The sequence below is a fragment of the Mustela lutreola genome, chromosome 2 (genome assembly GCF_030435805.1).
Source record: "Mustela lutreola isolate mMusLut2 chromosome 2, mMusLut2.pri, whole genome shotgun sequence".
Taxonomy (NCBI): Eukaryota; Metazoa; Chordata; class Mammalia; order Carnivora; family Mustelidae; genus Mustela; species Mustela lutreola.
Genome location: NC_081291.1, coordinates 28,162,888 through 28,177,329, shown reverse-complemented (window position 1 = coordinate 28,177,329; position 14,442 = coordinate 28,162,888). Strand labels below are relative to the sequence as shown.

General features: G+C 41.3%; 1 protein-coding gene and 1 long non-coding RNA gene across 14 annotated transcripts in view; one reads left to right on the top strand and one right to left on the bottom strand.

The window, feature by feature from the left end:
* Nucleotides 1-712, top strand: part of FHIT (fragile histidine triad diadenosine triphosphatase) — a 1,430,768-nt gene extending 1,430,056 nt beyond the window's left edge. For all 13 annotated transcript variants that reach the window (XM_059161363.1, XM_059161366.1, XM_059161367.1 and 10 more), the window contains one exon: nt 405-712. Coding sequence is in view for 1 of the 13 variants with exons in the window: in XM_059161361.1 (XP_059017344.1) it covers nt 405-410 (6 nt within the window). In the remaining 12 variants the exon portion in view is untranslated. The remainder of the gene's footprint in view (nt 1-404) is intronic.
* The window catches only part of LOC131824083 (uncharacterized), a 181,812-nt gene that overhangs the window by 51,936 nt on the left and 115,434 nt on the right, over nt 1-14,442 (bottom strand). The window lies entirely within an intron of this gene.

The following is a 14,442-nucleotide window of genomic DNA, read 5'->3' as shown; positions in this document are numbered from 1 at the left end:
CTTGAGAAATCTGTGTTTTTAACAAGCTTACCTGGTAATTCTGGTAACTTCTATGTTTGAGAATCCATTCTTACCTAATTAATAAAGTTCTGAATTGGCTTCATTTATATGTAAGGCTCGTGTCCATAAAATAGATCCTTCAGACACCACACAACTGACCTCTGGGATGTGGGGTGTGGACAGAAGCCACAGAAAATGCAGGGATCCGGGGAGTACAGACACCAGCAGGGTTGGAACCCACCTATTTCATACGTTCTGCCCACATCTTTATGGCTTCTTGGAAATTGTTAGTGGCAATCCGATAGATTAGCAGTAAGCAAACTTAACATTTTGTTTATGGCCATAACTCAAAAAATGCTATTGGTTCTAACTAAATGTCTGTTTTTACGTTCTGTCATTTCCAGGCATGAAAGTAACTTGAACAAATCCCAAGGCATAAGGAAATGGGCCTCATTCTCTAGGACTCTGCGGCATTGGAAATGAAGCTAAGCAGACTTTATTACATCCTACAATTCTGCAACCTTTTGCGAAGCATTTTATTACACTTGTGGAAGCCATCGGGGTTACGTTTCAATCACGATGACTGACAGGCTAACTTCAATAATAACAGCATCGACAGCCCTTCCACACTTCCTGGGCTATGTACTTAGAATAGAACCTTTTCTAAATTGTCCCTTGGCCTGGATGGAAATAAAATGGTAGTTAAAATATTTATCTGGTGTGTTGGGTAACTTAAAAATTGATATTTGGGGGCCTCTGAAAGACACAACTGAGGAAGTCAATCTTTTAGAACTACCGTGCTTCCTGTAACCAACGGTTTGTTAAAGCTGAGATAAAATTTAGTTTCCATTTTTGGTAGCAAACAAAACAGAACAAGAAATGCATAGTTTTTCCTCGGCTGTATTCTCCTGCCTTGGGTGCAGAGAGGCAGAGCTAAGAGCTTAAGATGGCAAAAATGGGCTTCAAGAAACTAATAATCAGGTAATGAAGTGATCAGACACCTCGGACTGGGCCATTTGAGTGGTAGGAATGTAACTAAAGGGAATGGAGAAGCTCTTGATGTTGGTTGAGGAAGCATGCCCCTTGCTGGGAATAGTCAAAAAAATTTTTTTTCTGGAATAGTCAATTTCTATAAGGAAGGATGACAAAAGTAGGTTCTTTTTCTTCTCTGGTATATTAATAAAAGGGGGGAGTTGAGTTTATAGAGAAAAATAAAACATATCAATGGCACTGTGATAAAGAACCACAAAAACCCTCCCTAGGAATCTCTGTTGCCTTATGGGCTATTCCCTGACCTCAACACCATCATCGACGTAAGGCATATTAGTTTCCTGTGAGTGCTGCAACAAATTACTGCAAACTGGGTGGTGCCAAATGAGAGAAATGTGTCCCCTCACAGTTTTGGAGGTCAGAAGTCCAAAGTCCAGGGAGGCCCTGCTCCCTCCAGAGATTCTGGAGGAAATCTCTCCTAGCTGCTTGTGGTTGTCAAGAAAACCTTGGATTTTCTTGACAAAATCCCACTCTCTGCCTCTGTCTTCACCTTCCCCCCTTCTGTGTGTCTCTTCTATGTATCTCTTCAAAAGAGACTTGTCACTGGATTAAGGGCCCACCCAAATAAATCCAGAATGATGTTCTCATGGTCTTAATGTCCTTTACTTAATTACATCTACAAAGGCCCTTTTCCAAATTAGAAAACATTTAGATGTTCCCGGGATTTGACTTGGATGTATCTTGGGGGAGGAGGGCACCATCCAACCCACTCTCTAGGACATTTGATGTTTGACAATTTCTGATCTAGTATAAGCCAATAAACTGAGTATGGCAATCACCTCTTCTTTCAAATCTTCTTCTATGTCTTTGCCAAAGTCCTATTGGTTGATAATAGTTTGGCAAATGCCTTCTTGAGACCCCAAAGCCTCTCATTCCCAAGAATTGTTTGAGATGCTTCTTTCTTAGCTAAAAGGAAAAAGCACTGCAATATGAGTAGGATGTGTTCAGGAGAAAAAACACCAGTGAGGGAAGATGGCAAGTACTGGTGATTTCCCCCAGCTCAAGGGTGGCTGATTTGTGGTTAAAGTACTGATTTTTCTTATCCCCAGAAGGTCAGACACCAATTCCATCTCCATTTTAATAGCAGATGTCACCAGAAGACCCAGCCAATGCCATGGGGGCTAATTCCACATGTTACTCAATGGCTTTCCAAGAAGTGAAGGAATAGTCTCTGATGAAACAGTTGTGTGATACTGCAAACCGACCAGCAGCTGCGGTTTCCATTTTGTCTGTCCAACTGAAATTCTAGAGGAGCCTCATTTCTGCCCTTCCTCCCATGCGTTTCCTCAGCTTAACATCTTCCTATAACTCTGCCATGGTTTGGAGACTGTGGAGGTTGTGGAGGCTGGGGGTACAGAAGGCCAGGCCTGAAGCTCTACTTCCATGCCAGCCCCGTGAACCCAGGCCTGATGGGAGGCCTGATAACCCAATAAGTACTGTTTATAGTGCCTTTTAAGAGATGTTTCTAGAACTAACAAAGCCTACTGATACCAATATGGGAAAAGTAACTATTACTCCATTTGCTAAAGTGGGTCTGGTCTGTATAGAGAAAAATCAGAAGAAAAGACAGTATCCCTAGAAGTCTTTTTCTTTCTCATTTCTTCTTGGACACAATACCCACTAGGTGGTTTTGGGTTTGCCCAAGAGCTGGGCAGTTCCTAATGTTACGATAAACAATAGATAACTATATGTATACGGGCATCCATTCCATCATGCTTATCAGACAAGAGCACAGCAACCAGTCTCTGTATTGACAGCATTCTGAAGGAAGATGTCCCCTATGTATTAGTATGTGCTCCCTTTTCAAACTCCAGGCCCATTCCTTATCTTTATTTTCTATCTATAATCAAATTCCAAATGGCAAAAGAGAAGGACACTCTATTTTTGGCAAAGAACTGGAAAGGAACTTTTCCCATGATTATCTCCACCACAGCTGACCCAAAGTTATACAACAATTCTTCTCAAACCCCATCAATTCTTTCAGATGGTATGAAGGAGCTGTGTGTCTCATGAAACAGAAACCTCTCCCATCCAGCCCTCTCTGTATCGAAGCTTGGGACTAAGTCTGGGGATGTACCTACTTCTTTCAGGAGCTATAGCTATGGAGTATAACTGAACAACAGGCTGGTCAAAGAAGGAAATGAAATTTTGTTGTGTTTTTATTGTAGATACATTTGCAAATATTATTTTGTTTAATCCATACAAGATCCCTAAAAATAAATATATGGAGATTTAGGTTCAGAAAAGTTAGGGAACTTGATCAAATTTACAAAGTTGATAATGGGTGGATTGGGGATCAACTCAGGTCTTATTCCCAAAAGCCTGTCCCTTTTGGAGAATAATCAATAATAATGAAGGGTTCTCAGCAAATTTAATAAATATCATTTCCAATTTCTCTCCTGAACTATCAAGTTGGTAGGTTAGTCCTTTGTATTGATGTTCAAAGGGAAAGGGAAAGGGATAGTTAAGGGAAGGCAGGGAATATTTAGGCATTCTCAAGGTGAGAGCATCCCTTTAATCATGTAAATGAAAGCAACTCATGACATTTCTATAACTTAAAAACATATAGGAAGAGTATTACCAAAAATGCTTCCTCTGACTCTGATGCAAATGTGTTAACCAAAAGATTAATGATCACTTATCCTGGATATAGAACAATGTAAAATCATTAACATGTAATTACTTAGTTACCGGGATTGAAAACCCATCAGTCCCACTTGGAATAACCACCACTAAAAACTCTCAAACATGGCCACATATCTGTAGTGCATTTCGGTCCTGCAAACATCTTGACCATCTCTACCATACATCAAATTGAAGGCTATAGTTTTAGCAGCCAAAACTGAGATGGCTCCTGAGGTGTCGCTGGGAAGGGGAGTAACCAGGGATTGCAGAGGGAAGAGGAATGGGAAGAGCAGATCTAGTTTCAGCAAGAATACAGGTCCAATTCTAGGTACCTAGAAGATGGTTTTCTGAATTCCATCCTCTTCTTCTTCTTCTCCACCACCTCATCATGGGATACTATTTGCAGGGTCTCTCTGTACCAAGCATTATGCCAGGCATTTTCAAAACACTATTTCATATAAGCCTCAAAAACAACAACAAGAAGAAACCTTAACCCATTTTCCTTCTTTCGTTCCTTCCTTTCTTTTAAACAGATATTTATCCAACAACTACTATATGCCAAGTATTGCATATATGGGGTGCCCCTGCTACAGCGCTGAGCAAAAACATCCAGAAATAACTATTATTCTCTTTCCGTAGATGAGGAACCAGCAGTTCAGAGTTTGTGAGTTGCTTAAGGTCATGCACTAGTAAGAACACATGTATGCGACCTAAAGCCTGGAGCTCTTTCCTCTAAGCCAAGCTTTTTCTCAGAATACAGTGTAAGAGGGAACAGTTGATGTGCTATGGCTAACTCCTGGTTTTCCCCCACAAACAAAGGCAAAAAACAAAAAACAAAAAAACAAAACAAAACCCACACACACCTATATATTCCAGATCAAAATTATCTGGGGAAAAACAATATACTAAGGTTCAATCTTTGTCTAGGAGCATTTATTAAGTACCTTCTGTGTGTCCATTCTAGGGAAGACTTCTAAAAGCAAGTGAAGCTTTCTTGTGCTCTTTATGTCACCCTGAAAATGTCCCACTGTTCTCTCATATTTCTGTAATAAAGCAGCACTTTGGTCACTCTCTGAGCATTCTGCCTAGTCACCCTGGCCAGGGTGCCTACCTCTCTATCTTGTGCCATTCCTAAGGAAGAATCTGAACTAATACTTTCAGATTCCCAATGAGCTCCAGGCTTCTGGTTCAATGTCATACTTTAGTAAGCAGTCTTCCCATCCAGGTTGCTCAGCTTTCCTTGCTAAAAAAAAAAAAAAATAGGCCCAAATAAATAAGTCCTTGACTCTGAGAGACAGCCTCAAGCAAGAGTTCTTTATAAATATCACTGGCAGGGCTTGTTAAAACTTATTGTAAGGCCCTACCTCCAGAGTTTCTGATTCTGTAGCTCTGGAGTGGGCCCTGATATGTTCCCGGGTGATCCTGACACGGGTGTGGCAGGGTCCACACTTTGAAAACCACTGGCTTGAAGGGATGATTTTTTTTTTTTTTTTTTTTTTTTGGTACTGTAAGTAAACAGAATTTGTTTCCAGTACAGAATCCAGCTCTCTTTCCAGGCCCTGAATTTAACATATCTTAGTCTAGAGGTAATGAACTGCAAGTTAAATCCAATCGGTCCACTCAAGCATCTCTGGTAGGTTTCTGGAGTTATTTAACACCACAGAAGACTTCTTGTCTGGGCTAATTAAGTGATTAGTTTAGATCGATAGAGGAACAGAGGGAAAGTGGGGCAGCTATAGCTCACTACCAACTTAATAAGATGGTGCTAACTTCAGCCACGAGAAGCAACATGGGTTGAAAATTGGACTTAGCTGCTGAAGACATCAATGTTTCTATAGTAGGAGAAAAGGAGCTCATGCATGCTATCGGTGGAATATGGTTGTTCAAAAGGACTCTTACAAATGGAGTGACTTTCTTTGGCCCTGGTCGGCAAACAACTCCACCAGAAGGCAGAGGTATCATTTTGAATGTCTGACATTCATATCTGCTTCTCACAACCATGGCTATCAAGCATTGCCAATGACTTGGTGTATAGACAGGCATTTCCCTCAAAAACCTCATTGTGGTTGTGCTCCCAGTCAAAATTAAGTAAGGTATGAAAGCCATATACCTATAGCTTTAGAAGTTTGCATTACCTTACCTATCTTATATTTCCAGGAAAAGAGAATGGTAGGAAGCCTGCATTGATTGTGCAACAGCTATGTACCTTTTGAGGCAGATGGTACCAGTCTGATTTTACCAACAAGGGAAATGAGGCTCCAAGAGGATGTTACCCAAGGGGGTGGCAATGATGATGACAATAATAATAGCACCTTACATTTATTGGGCATTTACCACGAGATAATGTTTCAGGCATTTTTTTCTAGGTACTCTATATTGTTATTCCAATCAATCTGCTTAACACCCTACGAGTAAGTCTATTCTTATTATCCCATTTTACAGATAGGAAAATTGCAGCACAAGGATGTGTGCCTTGCGCATGGTTACCCAGTTAGTAAGTGTCCGAGCTCAGTGTTGAACCCCAGTGGAATCCAGAATCTCTAATGATACACTGCTGACTGAGATATAAACCCCAGGACACCAGACTCTGAAGTCCCCTCTCTTTGCTGCCCTGACTCTTCTGGGGATGGAGCCCAGGGGAAGTCTTTCACTCACAACCAAAGACTAGAGCTAAAATATCCCCTGGCTCTGTCTCTTTATTCCTTTGGAGAGCTTGTCCTTTTGTGTTCAGACAGCCCCTCACAGACTGATAGATGGGACCATCTGACTCTATGAGAAGGTGGCTCCACCTTGGAAGTAAACCCTCAAGAGGGAAAGTATGTCACTGCTCCCAGCACAATTTCCCCCAAACTTTAGCTCTTGGCAACCTTCCCAGCCTTCAATATGTTTGTCATGATGACATGCCGGTGTTATTAACATATCTCATTTTACTTAACTCTCTTTTTACTTACGTTTGTTCAAGAAAACGTAAAATTACTGCAGTAAATGGAAAAGCACTATCCCTTGCCATACACAGACGCTAACCATAAGGATGAATACAAGGCTATTAAATTCTAGTAGGTCCTGTGAGCTGCTGAAAGTCCTGCCTCTGAGGCCTGCCTTCTCACTTTATTATAAAGGGGCATTAGCAAGCGGTAGAGAGGTGTTAAAATACACTAGCACCAGACAGAGTCCTGCTCCTTGAGGACAGAAAGAGAAGTGGGAAGGGAACAACTTCTCACCTTACGATTTAATGGGTTTTTTGGCTATTTTGTCCACGGGCCTCCAAAACTCCACCCCTGCCCCAGCAGTGCTATGCTTCCCACTGGTGGCAATGCAGACCCAGCTCTGTGGGTGCCCTGGAGAGTGCCCTGGCTGTTGCCCTAGAGCCACACTGAGCCTCCCCTAATGCTTTCTAATCAACAGGCACATCTTGAAAGGGGGAAAAACTATCTCAGGTTCAGGTGCCTCAGGGAAACAGGCAAAAATCAAGGAGAGGAAAATGATTACACTGTGAAAGCAGCAGACGGAACTTGCAGCGGTAATAGTGATCATTGAGGAGTTTTCCTTTTGAACAGAAATGCCTTTGATAGTGCCTTCCTCCATTCTTCCATTATTCTGCAGCAAGAATGAATAGGCAGGAAGAAACAAATGGCACTTTTGTGTTTTACCAACATTTGCCATAGAAGGAAAGGGATGGCCCAATTTCAAGGTGGAAAATCTAGAACTCCATAACTATAGCCATCTTAAAAAAATAGAGAAGAAAAGGGAAGGGGAAGAAAGGAGATGTAATTCCAACAAAAAGAATTTGGCAATGCACCCCACAACCCCAACCCCAAGGATCCTGGAACATTCACAGTCTTAAGTAATCTGAGAAATTCACTCCGTTCTCCTCTACCCATTCTTCCAACCCGAGCTTCTTTCCTCTGTCTGGTAGAGCCCCTTTTTGCTAATGTAAGTAGAGCTGATGGTAATAAGCCATTGTATTGTATAGCCATTTTTTGTAAGAAAAAGCAAACCCAACAAAACTGTCTTTCCATAAAGTATATGAAGCATAGAAACACCCCACTTAACAAGGGTCTTTGTAAATGATGGTGGTGGGGGTGGTAGAGACCACTTTCCATGGAGAAAATATGGTGCTTTACTTCTACCAGTTAATCTCCGCAACAACCCAGGAGCGTGAATCCTATTATTCTTCCCATTTTACAGACTAGGAAATGAGGCCGGAGAAGTTAAATAACTTGCCTGAGAATACAGAGTTAGTTAAGTGACAGGACCAGGCTCACATCCATGTTTGTTTTACACCAAAACTCTTGGTCTTAACTACTAAGCTCTGTTGATTCCCTGATGGAAATGTTCATTATCATTTCCTTATAACTATATACAATTAATTTTACATAATCAAGGCCAACAGAGAAACTAATAGAAACCAAGGCTCTATTGAACCAACGCCAGTTTGCAGAAGATATAGGGCCTGGATAGTTTTCTCATATTAAAATCTTACTTATCCTTCCTGTATATCACAGATGAAGTATATCCTGTATATCACAGATGAAGGTCAAGTCAGAGTAGCTGAGATTAAATGAGCACATATTACTTGCCAGATCTTATGTTAAATGCCTCCCATATAGTTCTCACTCTTAATTCTCACCATCTTGTGAGATAGGTGTTGCTTAGGAGAAAACTGAGGCTTAGAGATGTTCATTAACAGGCTCAGAGTTGTTCAAGGTCACTCAGCCTGTATGGGGCACAGCCAGATGTTGAATGCAGCCATCTCTCTGCAGACTGCAGAACCCACACTAGATCTGGTATAGCAAGAAGATCTAGGAGCACATGAGTTAGAGACACTGTACTTTCCTCTTCCAAGATTACAGTGATAGATGAAAGGAACTCATGAACATGTCCTGGGGATTTAATATCTATGAGGCTTTTTTTTCTAGGCAAGTCATCTAGATAGAGCTAAGACTAGCTAGAGATGAGATCTTCATAAGATTTCCATGCTTCCTGCACTGCTGAATGAAAAAGAGAATACTGTCTTCTTTTAGCATTCCAGGGAGGCTGTCTCCAGGAAGCCTGGAGAGTAGGGGGATCCAACAGCCTTCCTGAGTAAGTGTTCTGGAAACTCTATAAAATATCTACCCTATGTATTTTGTATTTCCTGGTCTAGCTTCAGTATACAAACTTGAATTACAATTTATTACTTAATTGTGCAGAACAAGAAGCTGTTAGCCCTAAAATTTTTCTCAACTAGAATGTCCACAAGATTTAGAAGGAACTTGCCAAAGAAAAGCAGCCTAGAGCCTTTCCCTGGGAATCTCTTGCAGTTGGTCTGGGATGGGGCCCAGTAAACTATATCACAGCAAAAAAAGTCCAGGAGATTCTTCTGCAGGTTTTCAGTAAGTACAGATTAAATCCCAAACTCAGAGACTTCCTCCTGCAGCAAAACTTCTTTAACCACCCTGACCTGATTCTGTACCTCAGAGATGCTATTGCCATTGGGGCCTTCTAATTTTTTCCATCTATTTCATGAATAAATGAGTGAGAGATACAGGGAGAGAAAGAAGGGGGGCAGGAAGGAAAGATGAATGACATGTGTGTGTGCTGTCTAAATTCTCATGACATGTTTGAGCTTCCTGGATCCAGCTATACCTGAAACCAAAAGACCCCCTAGACTTTTAGTTTTGTGAGCTAATAAATGACTTTTGGGATTTAAGCTACTAAGCAAGTGATAGGAGAGAAAAGAATGAATTATTTTTTTTGCTTGTCCTGAAAAAGAAAATAGATAATGTGCATAATACTATTGTTAAATGAAAGTTCTGAAACCCATTCACCCTGCCTGTGTGAGGCTGAGCCAGGACCTAGCCTGTCTGGCCCTTTGGGTTCTCATCACCACCATCACCATTTTTTCAATCTAATTCTGTGGTTTAATTGCCCCAGGGTTCTACGCCCCAGGGAGCTGTAAGTAAATAGCTGACGACTGTGTCTCCTCTAAGATGATCATATCAGAAAAACAGATATGAAAACAGAAATTGTGTCATGTCACCATGTTTGTGTTTCCAGGATCAGCAGCTGATTGACAGGAAACACGGCTGAAGCCAATTCTAAAGTGTCTCACTGGTTTGAGTTTTCATGCCAGAGGCTATGGAGAAAAAAGGAAGCAAGTCAATGGAACCAGATGCCTTGCTGTAGCCCTGTAGCTTTTTACTGCAGATTAGAACTGGGAATCCTGCAGGGGTCTCTTTACAAGTGTAAAACAGTGAGGGGCTCTTTGTGTCTCTTACCATTTCTAAAAAGCTTTTTAAAAATGTCTTGCTTTCCTCCTTTGTGCTTTAATATTAGACCCCATGTTCCCTGGGATCTTAGGGGCCTGAATTCCCATTGTAAGCTGACTTTTGTTCCCTGATGCCAAATTGTTATTTTGGAGACAGAAGCAGGATTGAAAGCTGGTCTCTGGCCCCTGAACATTCCCTGCCTGCTCTGGGGAGGCTCCAAGACTGCAGAAAGACCTAGACTGACTCTCCCTGGAGTCAGGATCAGGGTCAGCAGAGCATCTTCCAAAGTGGTAGGGCCATCAGTCCATTGGCTCTCCCAGTGCCATGCTCTGTGCTCCATGCTTCATACTCATTCTCTCATTTGATTTTCTCAATTACCCTCTTAAGTTGTCCTTCAGCCCATTTAACAGAGGAGGAAAACCAAACTCATTAAGTGATTTCTCACTTAATCAACATTAAGTGATTACTCCAACATAACATAGTGAGTAAGTGGCAGAGACTGAATGTTGAGTCAGGCTCTATGGGACTCCAAATATCAAGATCATCACCAAAGATCCTGGAAGAATAAAAAGGAGCAAGCATTTAGGAATAGGGGTCAGCAAACTATGAGGCACAGGCTGAGTCTGTGCAAAAAAAATTTACAAAAAAATTTTGTAATTTTTTACAAAATAATTTTAGTAGAACATGGCCACACCCATACATATTATCTATGGTTCATTCTCTCTACACCAGAGGTAAGTTATAACTAAAAACTCATAGCCAACAGAGCCAAAAATACAAACTCTGTGCCCTTATAGGAAAGTGTTTGTCAACCCTTGGTTTGTGACATTGAACATGGCAACCATTCTGACTCAAGAATCATTTCCTCTTGTTCTCTGTGTTCTCTATTTTTCTCATTTGAGATCTGGGCATTTAAGGGGCAGTGTCCTTAGTGAAGCAGCATTGAAGATGGAGTGAAGTATTACATTTCAAGCTCCTAGCATGGTGGTCGGTGCTTAGTAAGTACTCAAGGAAACATAGCCAGCTACCTGCCCAACAAGATTGTAGAATACCCCAGTGCAGTGGCAGAATGTACTAATTCCCATGAAATGACAAAGGACATGACTGAAAACTTGGTTGTGGGATGGACAGTGAGGACTCCAGCAAGCCCTCAAGCCAGTTTCTCTGGAAGACTTGAGGCTCTAGTAACCAGCCTCACCACGGCAGCCCCAGCCCCTTCTCAGATCCTTCAGAGGGCCTGGTTTCTGGAGTTGGACTCTGAGGAAGAATGCCTAAGAATCAACGTCAACCAAACTTGTTCTTCATAGAGGACATTGTTTTTGTTTTCCTCCTTTCAGCCTGACATGAAAGATGGCAGTAAAAGAAAAATTAAATGGCTCACCCAGGAGTCTATTATCTCATTGATATATCAGTGATTCACAAGCATAACTCCTCTTAACACCAACAGGAACAAAGCAAATAGATAATTTTCTTCCTTGCAAAGGTCAAAGTAAGTTTGTTTATCTTCCATATTTTAAAGTTATCAGTGATGATTAAACTTAGGTCTGAGATGAGTGGGATATGCTGAATGCACTTTTATGCTAGCTTCCATTTCTTCTTCTTAAAACATTAAGACTGTCTTAAAAGAAACCACAGGATTCCAGCTGGCCTCATTGGAACCCACACAGGGGCTCTTTGTGATTATGCTAATAAGTAATCACAGTGATACTTCTCTTAGCAAAGCCCAGGGTTTTATCCCACTGAAAATTATCTCACATTAATACCACGCAGGCACAATACAGCATTGGAGATAGCCCCGAGTTACAGAGAATAAACTCACTCTATGAGTGCATTCTCTTCCCCAACACCATCACCTGTTAGTTTTGTACACCAAGTTGTTCTAGCCAAGAGGAGAAATTGTGAGCTCTGTGATATATTGAATGCTTAACTCAACTTCATTAACTAGAACTAAATGCTAACATGCATGGTACCAGCTTCCAGCACAAATTAGCATCCATAATAAAGCATATAATTAGCCACATACTCAAATGATTTCCATGATGAATAAGCCCCCAAGAGCCCCCAGCTGCTCTTTGATTTTCGTGAGATGGGTCTGTGGTAGCAGCCTGGTTCCCACTAACCTATTGTCCATCAGCCAAATGAGCATCTGAATTGACAAGGTCTGGACAAACTCATCCAAAGTCAATAATGGAAGGGCAAGGAGAGTTCTCTGCTTTCCTGGCATAGGAAGGCTCACAGGGAGTTAAGCTCAAAGTCAGGGTAGAGGTGAAAATAAAATGCTGAGTTCTCCTGGCCACCTGCACTCAAGCCCTGGTCAGTGAACACCAAGAGACCTTAATAAAATCAATATGAGCACTGATGTCTCCAGAAATGTCCATCTTCATCATAACCCCTGTGTCAGGGTGGCTGGTCATTTACAAAGGACTTGCAGATCTGCCATCCCCTCCAACCCTCATCTAGAGAGGGTAAAGGATTTGCCCTGAAGGGTAGCAGAATGCGCCACCTCAAAATAGGCCACTTTGGCATGTGAAGCCAAAAGCAATCAGGACCCAGCAAAGCAGGCAAAATTTTTTACCTCCCTCTTAAATGCCTACGAATTTTAGATAGGCGGCCAATGCTAAGAAGAGAGTCATTTCCAGAGAGAATGTCTTCCCCTGAGAGACTTAATATGCATTCACCTTCCTGTGAATTGCCTTCACCCGTTTAAAGCCTCAGACTCCTATCATTTTCCATAGTTCAGGATGGTATGTATATAAGCCTCATTGTCTGACTGTCTTTGAGTCTCCTATCTCTGTGGGGCTACCATAGGTACATACATAACTAAATTTGTTTTTCTCATGTTACTCTGTCTTTTTATTATGGGTGAGGGAGGTCTCAGTCAAGAACCTAGAAGAATAGTGGGAAAATTAATTCCCCTTCCCCTAGAGCCTAAAGATCCATTAGAAACAAAGATCGAAATTGAGCTTAAATCTCCAAATGTGACTCATTTTAGATCAAAAGTTCATTGAGCACTGATTTCATGCCATCCACTAAGTTAACATTTGGGGATCTCTCCTACACCAAAGCCATCACCTTGCTTAGTGCCTCTCTGGACTCATAGTCTGCCCCTCTATCACTCTACTTGTTTCTGGTTTTCCTCCTACACCATTGCCTTGGCCAAACCACCATCACCGCTGGTCTGACTTTGGGGATAGTCTCCCAGCCCCTTCTCCTGGCTTTCATGTTCTAATTTATCCTCCACATGAATCAAATTTCACTGAAAGGTATAAGTCATTTCCCACTTAAGACATTTTAATGGTTCCTACTAGACACAGAATAAAACCCAAATTCCAGTCTCCAGAATACAAGCTTCTCTAGGATCTTGCCTGTGCCCACCTCTCTGACACTTGTGTTCCTCTTTCCTAGCCAGGCTCCCCCTTTTATTAGACAGATTTTCTTTTTTCTTTCTCTCTCTCTCTCTCTCTCTTTTTTTTTTTTTTTTTTGACAGATTTTTCCTTTTTTTATCATCTCAAATAAACCACATTCTCCCTTGCCACAGTGCCTTTTCATTTGCTATCTTCCTCTGTTTGGAATGTTCTTTTCCTGATTCCAGTCTTAGGTGATTTTCTCTCAAGGTTCAAGTCTCAGTTTAAATACTGCCTCCCCCAAGAGACCTTCTGTGCACACAGTCTAGTGAGGCTCCTCCACAGTGCTGACATTGTTACCCTTTTACTTATTTTATTCCTTCTTATCACATCCAGAGAGCATCATATATGTTTACTCTGTCTCCATCACTAGAAAGGAAGGACGTTTCATGAGGGCAAGGAATGGACTGTCTTATTGATTCTATATGCATAGCAGTTAGCAAAGAGACACATAGTAAATCCTGAATAAGCATATTCTCATAGGATGAATGAATAAAGAACTAATAGCAGTACATCATTCTCATCCACTTTACCACAGTTGCCTCTGTACAGTAAGTAGGGCACCAGTTTGAAGCATGGGACTTAAAGGACAGAGTAAATGCTCAACTAAACTTAAAAAAAAAAAAAAAGTTTTTAGAATAGTAAGTATTCCCATGTCTTTTCCCCAGGACTGAAAAGCTATACTAGCATACCCAAACTAAGTGATTTATTCATAAGGTGGACAAGCTCCTGGGTAGAGACATCCTATCACCATTCTTCATTTGCTAAGAAAACCTCAAGAATCCCTAATGCAATGGTCATACCAAGCCTAGAGGATGACAGAGGGAACATATGAAGGTATAAAAAGATGTGATCTTCATGGTAAAGGTAGTTCTAAAATCTGTGCATGGGCTTATCCAAAGGGCAGGCCATGTGTGACTATCCAGATCTATTTTGAGGAGTATCACCAGAGGTCCCACTCATGGACTCCTCATTGAATGAAATCCTTTCTAGGCTAACAGGAATCTGCAGAAATGGCTATTTTTTATTTTATTTTATTTTATTTTATTTTATTTTTTCTGTTCTGGCTTCAGAGTATTTTCTTGAGCTGAGTGCACAGGCTGGGAAAGCT